This window comes from Protobothrops mucrosquamatus, unplaced genomic scaffold (assembly GCF_001527695.2).
Source record: "Protobothrops mucrosquamatus isolate PMUCROS unplaced genomic scaffold, P.Mucros_1.0 scaffold687, whole genome shotgun sequence".
NCBI lineage: Eukaryota > Metazoa > Chordata > Lepidosauria > Squamata > Viperidae > Protobothrops > Protobothrops mucrosquamatus.
The window spans coordinates 542,788-553,267 of NW_015386973.1; the positions used below are offsets into that span (position 1 = coordinate 542,788).

Below are 10,480 nucleotides of genomic sequence, written 5' to 3' on the forward strand. Positions count from 1 at the left end.
AAACCAGGGAGCCAATCGAGACCTACGTCGGGTCAGAGGCCGCAAAGGCACGACTCGGTCCAATGCTGCGGCGGCAGTTGTTTCCCAAGCCGCCGCCTGATCTTCCGCCGAGTCGTGGACCAGATCCTCCGGATATGGCCCAAGCTCCGTCAGGAACCTCTCAGGGTCCATCAGTCGCCTGGGACGGAACCATCTAGAATTTACTGATGTATTTCCACAATTTATACGAAATCTTACAATGACAATGTTATAGTAAATATAATTATTTAAAACAGTTTAGCAAAGCAGCAATGCAGTCATAATAAGAGGCTTTTGCTGTCTTCATAGAAAGAAAACAGTCTTGTGCCTGCAACAGCGTTTTGCATGCACAAAGCAGGCAGAGCTTTCGTTGCAACAGCACAAGGTTGCTTTTGTTATTCTTCCTGATTCTGGCCACCCTTGTGCACACTGTTGATTACAGTCACAAAGACTTACTTAAAAGTGAACCTAGACTTTCAAGCTAAGGGAAAATTAAAGGAAAGCAGGTGCTTTTCTTCTCTGTAATCTGAAGAACATACAATTAAAAGCAATCACAATAAAAACATAATCCCAAACCAGTTCTAATTATACTGTATCTACCATTATCAAAGGTTTGTCTTTAGGTCTTTAGAACATGATGTTTCTCTGCAAGAGACACATTATGATGGCCTGGTTTAGCTAACATTAAATTATCACTAGTTTATTTGATTTTAGCTGTGTGCAATATATTAATTCAGTCACGGCAATTTGGCAATCATAGTTACTAGAAGATATGTAACAAAAGCAATTGTGGCTTCATTAGGGAATCATGATTAAACAAATAATGGCTTAACAGAATGTGTGAACCCATCCCAAAGGATATATCAATTGTTCAGTAATACCTAAGATTATGGGACTTTACCATTTTCCTTTTGAATTTAAATATATCTTTCTACAAAAAATGTACATTATATGTATAAAAGCACCAGCAGAAGCAAATTAACAGCACTGAACAAATCAATAGTAACGGAAATGAACAATTATCACTTTCTCTGCATGTGATCTGCAAAGTGTTAATGTATCCTGCAAACGTAAACAGAAAAATGTGTTCTTGACTGGGTTTCAAATCCTATTATGCAAAAAATAATAACATTAGTTAGCAATAAAAGACTTACTGTGTTTGGCATAATTAAATGTGACATATTAAGTGGATGTTAATAAATTTGGCATATACCTCAAAGTATTTTCAGTTGTAACAGTTGGCAGTTCTGTGCTTAGGCTGCTTATGTTACAGCCTGTAATTAAAAGAGGTAACGGCAGAGTCCTAATATCCAGCGGCTTATAAATCTGAGCTCCAATTCCAACCCAAAGGGTAAGAACAAATCCACAGATGAGACCTATAAATGCACCCTGTAAAACAAGAAATAGAATCTGACTACAGCATGGGACTTTTTAATATAATTTCGAACTCCAGAAAGAGAAGGATCTCCAAGTCATCCTGTTGATATTATTTCTGAGACAAACATTATGTCCCTATAGTATACCAAAATTTTAAAAAGCTAATGTTCACAAAAATGTTTACAATTCACTGTGGTTTGAATTGATGCATTTAATAGTTTCAAATCCCTTTGATTTGTTTTTTTTAGGGAGACTGAAAAATGTCTTGAATCAGAAGATGGGGTAGCAATTAAATAAATAGTACTGTAAATAGAAGATTTTCTTACCATGGCACTGACAAAGGGAAAAAGGATGCCCAAGGAAAAGAGTCCCAGGAGAGGCCCACCAATCATGCCAAAAATGGTCAATGCTGCCTAAGAAAAACATTAAGTTATACATTTGAAGGAATAAAATCTACAAACGGTGCTAAATAGCTTCATTTTCATTAAACATTTTAAAATGAAAAGACAGCATTTATTTACAATACACTTATCCAGCTTTTCTACTGGAAAAAAATCAGAACCACAATAGTGGTTATTTATTAGAACAACATTTCCTAAATGATGTCTTGCAGATATGTTGGCTTTAACAAATGTACTATAGGTAGGCATTTAGGAAACTGTGATCCTTTCCACCACATGTGAAGGGCATCAGGTAGGCAATAGTACATTAACTTACAGATAAGAAACACTATATATTAAGATACTGCACAATTAGTAATAGAAAAATATGACAGGGTATAGTTAATCCTTTCCCTGCAAACCATTTTCCCGCTTCAAATTGCCCATGATGAATTGGCTGAGTTCTGATTTTTCAAACTAGAGATAAATATCATTAAAAGGAAAGCAGAAATGGCCTATGTGGAAACTATTCCCTTCCTTTATATCTTCTCTGTCATCATTTGCCCCCCTTAAAATAGCTTTTAAAACAATATATGGACATAAACACAGACAGACACAAACAAAGGAAAAGGAAAGAAGAAAGGAAAGCAAACCATTTTATGCTGACTTTTATTTATTTTTTTCTGACTTTTATTTGTAAACTAGCTGTACCCGGCCACGAGTTGCTGTGGCTCAGTCTGGTTAAATGGAAAAGCATGTTTTTACCTGTCACAGGTGTGACATCTATATAATAGTAGGTATATAAAAACATGTGCGTATTCGAATGCAACATTGTGTCAAAATTTCAAAGCAATCGGTGAAGAATTTTCGGAGATTTAAGATTTTGAACAAACGAACATTTACATTTTTATTTATATATAGATGTCTTATTGACACATCACATGTTTGTACTGCACTCTTAAACTGCACCTGTGCTATGCTCATGCTGAATCAATTCACTGCAGGATGAAGGCCTCTTCATTGAAGGTTATGGACTGCACTGGCTTACACTATTGAGGTTTACTCAATGCTAATACTACAATCAAAGTAAGTCCAAAGTATAAAAAAGAAGAATCCATTGAAAGGAATAAGGGTTGCTTTGTTTTCCAGAGAGATTTCTTGACAAAGAAATTATTAATTATACCTGTAACAATCCTCCTAGAACTGATGCCAAGGCAGCCATAGCAATGCACACCGCACCATAAAATAAACCTATGTGGATGATGCACACAAAGAGATCAAATAAGTTTTTATTTATTTAATAGCATTAGACAAAAGTCAGATTGTTCTTTGATGATGATGATGATGATGATGATGATGATGATGATAATAATAATAATAATAATAATAATAATAATAATAATAATAATAAAAAATCCAGATTATGCAACCAATCATAATAGGCTTTTTTCACTGAACAGATTTTTCTTTAAACATATAGCCATTTAGCTTATATATAATATTACAAAATAATAGCTCATATATTTAAAAAATAGTAATTGTAATTTTTAATATATAACAAATCATTTTAAAAACAAATTAAAAATTTCCTTCTTAAGATAATTTAAATTTAAAATAAATATTAATATATACTTACTCATCCCCATAGAAATCCAAGACAATTTAACTTCAGTTAACGTGAAATAAGGTTTAACGAGGTCCTCTACAGTCACAGCAGCTAAAGCATTGATGCTAGAGGACACTGTACTAAGGCAGATAAAATAGAGTCCATGTAATTTCATATCAATTTAAAGGTGTATTTCGCTTGCTATCAAACAGTTACTATAGTGGTTATTATTTCTGCTGTTAAAGTTAAGCAGCTGAATAACAATAATTGAAAGACATTATTAGTTTTATCTATTACTTAGGAAAAAAGCCCATAATTTAAACACTCTCCATTCTGTTCAAAGAAGTTCCTAATGAAATCTTAAAGAATCAAGTCTATATAATAAAGAAATTACTGACCTCTTATAACATATGTTATAATAAGTCATAGTTAGTATATACCACAATGGATTCATGTCTTATGCTAAAAAAAAATCCAAGCAAATTTTGGTTTAGCATAACGTACCATGGTAGCAAGCCAGTGACTTCCATTTCTCTGTAAAATTTTCCTAAGTTCACTTTTCTTTTTATTTACTAATATTATTGTTACTTTGTTGTTAGTTTAAAATTTTTTAGGTCGCCTTAAAGAGCAACAGTATTCCCATAAAATACAATTACACATTTAAATTAACATACTAATAAAGTATGTGCTCTCAGCTCACATTTAGATTAATTAATATCTGCGTCACCTAAAATAACTACATAAACAGTGAAGCTGTGCTATATAATCCTATACTTAGTAGTGGGATGAGTGGTCGTATAGATTGTTTTAAAGGGAAAATAAATACATCTGTTTAATTGGAAATCCCACTAAAATGCAACCATATATATTTGTTGAGAAGTAAGTCTCCTTGAGTTCAGTGGGCATACCATTGCACTTGTTATAAGGTTGCTATTGACTCCGTTGAAACTTCCCCCACTTCTCTATTGAATTTTGAATTAACTTACCTTAAGGTTCCACTATAAGCACAAGCAACAAAAAGACCTGTCATTCCTGGAAACTCTTGTAGAAGTTCCAACACCAGATAAGGCATGAGCTGAAAAATGCAAATATCGCATATATTTTATACTTTTTTGCATACATTTTTTTTCCTACTTTACAATACCTAAACATGTGATAAAAATATGTGTAAAATAGTCTTTAAAATTGCTTTTTTTTCAAGGAAGATAAATTCACAGTTCAAAATTGGCATAAAAATACACCATTAATTTAATTCCTCCATTATGCATGGCATACTTTGGGAGACATTATTCCAAAATTTAATGTCATTCATTCCTTAACTATTTCTTTCAAAAGGGGTTTCTTATGATTTCTTCTAGTAACTCCCTGTAATCAAATCATATCCCAATAGAAAACTGAAAATCATAGCCCTAATGTTAAGAATGTTTTAATACTAAACCTGGTCTGTTGCCATCACACATTTTGCTGTCCATGGGTCACAATCCTTAAAAACAGAGTACATTATTAATCCACATAATACTGCACATGCAAGAATTATCCAGAGTCCCACGAGATTGAAATAAAGAGATCTGTAAGGAAACAAACAAGAGGGTTTTTTTTACTTTGTGTAGAAATATCATTATTTTGTAGCATTATATGTACACATTGCATTGCATTGTACCTGCATTTATTTCCTCTTTGGCAGGCAAAGAAAAAGTCTTTGTTAGATAGGAATGTGCTGGTTTCTTTGGCTAAAAAAGTTATGCAAATGTTCCAGCAAATGTAAATAGCTATGTACATGTAAAAATCATTATCTGACTTACCAGGATTTCAGGGGGTTTTTCCCACATGAATTAAAACACTGCTTCTTGCTGTTTAATTATTTTTATAAGGATTTAAAACAATGTAATATTCTTATTATTGTAAACATAGCCCAAGAGTAAGATGTCAGAAAAATATGGAGAAAAATAAATGAATAATGTGCATTATATTGGACAGTATGAGGTATTATTTTGGTCTGCCTTTAGGCCAGTTTGAACATTTAAGATACAATTGCTAAGAAGTAGAGAACTAATTTCCAAACAGCATGCAAATGCTGCTCTTTTTTAATTGTTATCATCCCATCAGCAGACATCTTGAACAGCAAGATTAGCTCTTTGCTTAAAACACAGATAGGATAGTTAATTTTCAATGTCTATGTCAATAGTAATTATGCCTTTCAAAAGGACTCTATACATACATAAATGGGTAATAAATCAGAAAGAGTTTACAAAATCAAAGTTCAATACCGGTTTGAGATTTTAATAATATTGGTAATAAATAATTTGATAATTAATTGTTACAATTGAGGCTTATGCTCTTCAATGGAATGTCCTAAGTCAGTGATGGCGAACCTTTTAGAGACCGAGTGCCCAAAAACTGGCCCCACCCCTGCTCCACCCCCTGCCCCGCCCCTGCTCCACCCCCCCATCCCCTGCCCCGCCTGCCCACAGGACCACTTACCGCCTCCAGGGCCCACCACAGATCGCCCAGGCAGCCCAGCACCGCTATGGCGGTCACGCCCTCTGCCCGCGCCCTGCAGCATCAACTGTGCACGATGGGGTGTGAGGGCAGAGTCTTGTCTATGCTGCCTGGCTGTCATGTCCTTGGCTGTGCTGCTTTGTGTGGGCCACGCTCAGGGGTGACTTTCCTTCAGGGGGGCTGCTGGAGAGGAGGGGGTCATGGGGGGAGGCGAGGCTGGGGCAACAGCACATGTGCCCACAGAGAGGGCTCCGAGTGCCGCCTCTGGCACCCGTGCCATAGATTCGCCACCACTGTCCTAAGTAATGCTAAATTCATTGTTACTAAAAGTTTTGCATTTTAAAAAGCCTGTAATACATACTATATTATAAGAATACAGGTTGTATCATTATTGGACACTGATGTTGAGAATACAATTTAAATGAAAATCCTTGAGCAAACAAACAGAACATGTTAACTTACAATTTTGCTTGAAATCTGGTTTTGCAGGAAAGATATCGCTGAACTTGAGACTGATTGACTGCATATATACCAAGCCAGGTAAAAGTCCCACCTATAACAATTGTCCAGAATGTATGCCTTTGCAAAGGATTAGGACTGAAGCTACATTGAATAAAAATGCATTTTATAGTATTAGCTAACTGATCATATCTCTGTTAAACACTAGTTTATGTTTTCTTTCAATGAATATTTCACAAGCTTAATTTGAAAACATATTAAGAAATCTTAAATATTAAGCAGTAGTACTGAAAGCACAGAACACATTTTTAAAACTTATTACATACATGTAATCCTCCAGATACAATAGATCAATTAACAAATGTTCAAAGTTACAACAGACACCCACAAATCACATATGACCCTGTTTTAAAGTTATGACGGCTGCAGTGCCCCCGTGGTCATTCACCCTTATGACTGACCATGGGAGTGCTGCAGCACTTCCCCATCTCTCTCCCTTCCCCCCCCCATCCTGCCCTGACATGACCCTGCAGCACTTGGGCCTGCTCCCCATGGCTCCTGGAAGCAGTTACCATTTTCAGAGCTCAGACAATTCCTTGCAGGAAATGGCAGCTGCCTTTGGAGCTTTCTGCCCTGATCAGCTGGCCATTGGGAGACCGCAAACTTCTCCAGGCACTTGCTAGCCTTTGGGTAACCAGACTCTGCATGCTAAGGTAGCAGCTTTAGGCCGAGCTTCCCAAAACCTTTCCCTCACTTTAATCCCCTCTCTCCTCCAGAAAGGGGGTTCCTCTCCTCTCCTTTATTTTTTCAATAAAACAAAACAAAAAAAGCTGGGAGGGACAGTCTTGTTGATCTTTTTCCCCACTGCCCGGGTGATAAAACTAAACTCCTACCTCTGCCTTCCAATTTCTATTCCTTTAAAAAAAAAATCTTACCTTGACTCCAGGCTGAAGAGTAGAGGAAAGGAAGAAAGCAAGCAAAGAAACTCTTTCTGCAGCTTTCTACCTTGAGGAGCAGCAGAAAAAACATTCAGCTCAGAAAGTTTAGCCATGTGTATTAAAATGGAACAAAAGTGGGATCCTTACAAAGCTTTTAGCTGTTTGTCTGATTGCTTGTAGGACCCAGCAAGACTCTAAGACAAGTTTCTTTGCTTGCTTGCTTCCTTTCCTCTACTCTTCAGGGTCTCATTTCTGAAGGGTAGAAAAAGCCAGCTGAAGTTTGCAGTCTCCTGATGACCAGCTGATCAGTAGACAGCTGATGGGGCAAAAAGCTCTGAAACATTAGGGAACTGGTCAGTGATGGGATTCAAATATGTGAACAACCAGTTCTCTGTGTGGATGCCACTTCCTGAAGTCCATTCTGAGCCTGGGCAACCAAAAATTAGCTACCAGTTCTGCCGAAGTAGTGTGAACCAGCTGAATCCCACCACTGGAACCAGTCCTTTTTTGCCCCAGAAAGGCAGGGTAATCTTGTCAGGAGGAAGGGCAGTGGCAGAACCAGGATAGACAGGCATGTCCACTATTTTCCTTCTCCATTGTTTTTCACTGGCAAGACAGTCAATTGTGCAGCGAGACACTTGTGGGAGCCTCCCAAGGGGCAGAAGCAGAGCATGGGATATCTCAGGGGGTGGGAGAGGCCTTGGGAATCCCAAGGCAGGTGGGCTTCTACCTGCACTAGGCCTCCCAGGATCTGTCTCACCCTGAGGTACTCTGTGCTCCACTTAATGACCCACACATTTGATTAATGAATACCTTGGGTAGAGCAGGGATGGTTGGTCGTTACTTGAGGCAGATCGTTTAATATTTATTCCAACCTCTGATTCTAATGGCCAAGCTCCATTATGGATGTAACCTGAGACTACCTGTACATCATTAATAATTTTGTCATTGAAGATGCAAAGATTCCTTATGAATAAATTCTAAAATTGTATCAAAAACTGTTTTAAGCTCACACAAAATAGGACATCCAATCTGTTATTTTTTTCCATCTATTGTGGCCTATTGTAGTCTTATTTACCTCTACTATTTACCTCTACTGTACTAGTTTGGATCCTTCCAACAACAAACAAAAATGTAGATACATCCTACAGTAGGTAGGTAAGCTTTTTACCTTATAAAAGCCTTTTTAAACCTTTACCTTTTTAATCTATCTATCTATCTATCTATCTATCTATCTATCTATCTATCTATCTATCTATCTATCTATCTATCTATCTATCTTATTTGACTTATAGTCCACTTTCCCCTCAAGGCAATTTACTTGGAGATCTCTTTTTATTTCATCTCCCACATTACAACTTTATGAAAAAGTCTGAGCAAAGTAAATAACTCAGTGTCACTCAGTGATTTTTCATGAATGAGGTCTTTCTGATCCTAATCCAATAATTTAAGCATTCTGATCAGTAACAGCCTTATTCTATACCTATTACTGGAAAATATAATTTATTTGATATAAATGATTCAACTTAACTACATAACAAATAATATATATCTGAAAGTTTCTTCTCCAGCTCAAATAAATTAAATACTTACTCCCAGAAATTTAATCTTCCTCCATGATAGGTGTCATATATTATATTTCCAAAACCACCTTGTACTATCACACCACGTATAATCACAGATAAGAATCCAGCTATCATGATTGCTGCTTGAAAAACATCTGTCCAAATCACTGCTTTTAGTCCACCCTGGATGGAAAACAAAAGACATAGATTAAAATACAAGGCAAGTAATACAGTATTAAAAGAAATATAATAGGTTCATATTTGTAACAATTGTAGTGTCCTGGGCTCATGCGATCACCTTTTTCAAACTTCTGACAAGCAAAGTCAATGGGAAAGCCAGATTCACTTAACAACTGGGTTACTAACTTAACAACTGCACTGATTCACTTAACAATTGTGGCCAAAAAGGTCATAAAATGGAGCAAAGTTCACTTAACAAATGTCTCACTTAGCAACAGAAATGTTGGGCTCAATTGTGGTCATAGGTTGAAGACTACCTGTATTTAAAATAATAATACTAGAAGTAAATATAATGAATTTGTTCAATTAAGTGTTTAAGCTTTGCAGTTATAACAATTTTCAAAATAATTGCAGACTTACCAGTGTGCAATAGAAAGTACATACTATTCCTGTTCCAACAACTGCACCCCATAAATGAATTCCTGTAACTAGAGAAAAAAAAGTACAAAATATTTTTAAAAAATTAAAATAGCAGAAAATGGTTAATCCAAAGCATATTGAACATAATTTTAAAAATTAACTGATATGGGATTCCAATATGTTCTTGAATAGACAACCCTTCTGGGATAATGCAGATAGTCTAAATCTACAAAAATAAAAATAAAACTGAATTGAAGAGTGAGTCTAATCATTTTTTATTGCAGGATTGATTACAAATATACATTTTTATTATATATGTATTATTGAGGTCTATTATAAAAATAATGTAGAATATAACTATTTAGGTTTTTGTGAAAAAATAAGAATGAAAATCATTATAAGAAAAATTTGCATTGTATTGCAAGTATGACATACAAGATTAATTGTGAATTGATCACATTTTTTAAAGAATTAAGCAGTTCTCAACTTACAACCATTCATTTAATGGAGCATTCGAAGTTACAATGGCACTGAAAAAAATGATTTATGACCATTTTTCATACGACTTTTGTAGTATCCCCATAATCATGTGTTCAAAATTCAGACACTTAGAAACTGGTTCATGTTTATGACATTACAGTGTCCCAGGGTCATGTGATCACCATTAGCGACTTTCTGACAAGCAAAGTAAATGAGGAAGCCAGATTCATTTTATAACTGTGTTACTAATTTAACTACTGCAGCAATTCAGTTAACAACTGTGGCAAGAAAGGTCGTAAAATGGGGCAAAACTCACTTAATAACTGCTTTGCTGAGCAACAGAATTTTTGGGCTCAATTGTCGAGGATTACCTGTAATACTTTTAGAATCCATGTGAATCTTTATTTAATATTTAGAATTGATTAACCTAGGCTATTTACAGCTGAGTAGCATAATTTAGTTATATCACTTTTCAACATTATTATACCTATTGTTCTGATATTGCAACTTGAGTTGTATAAACATGTTCAGATTCAGCAGATAGTTGAAAAATTTCAA

The 10,480-nt window shown here is 35.5% G+C and overlaps 1 protein-coding gene across 1 annotated transcript in view; it reads right to left on the minus strand.

Moving 5' to 3' along the window:
* SLC5A8 (solute carrier family 5 member 8) overlaps window positions 1-10,480 on the minus strand; it is a 19,815-nt gene that overhangs the window by 6,387 nt on the left and 2,948 nt on the right. The window contains exons 4-12 of the mRNA XM_015818156.1: window positions 9,443-9,510; window positions 8,871-9,025; window positions 6,343-6,483; window positions 4,820-4,949; window positions 4,368-4,456; window positions 3,412-3,521; window positions 2,959-3,026; window positions 1,722-1,808; window positions 1,232-1,407 (exon numbers count right to left, since the gene is read on the minus strand). Of these exons, the coding sequence (XP_015673642.1) occupies window positions 1,232-1,407; window positions 1,722-1,808; window positions 2,959-3,026; window positions 3,412-3,521; window positions 4,368-4,456; window positions 4,820-4,949; window positions 6,343-6,483; window positions 8,871-9,025; window positions 9,443-9,510 (1,024 nt within the window). The remainder of the gene's footprint in view (window positions 1-1,231; window positions 1,408-1,721; window positions 1,809-2,958; window positions 3,027-3,411; window positions 3,522-4,367; window positions 4,457-4,819; window positions 4,950-6,342; window positions 6,484-8,870; window positions 9,026-9,442; window positions 9,511-10,480) is intronic.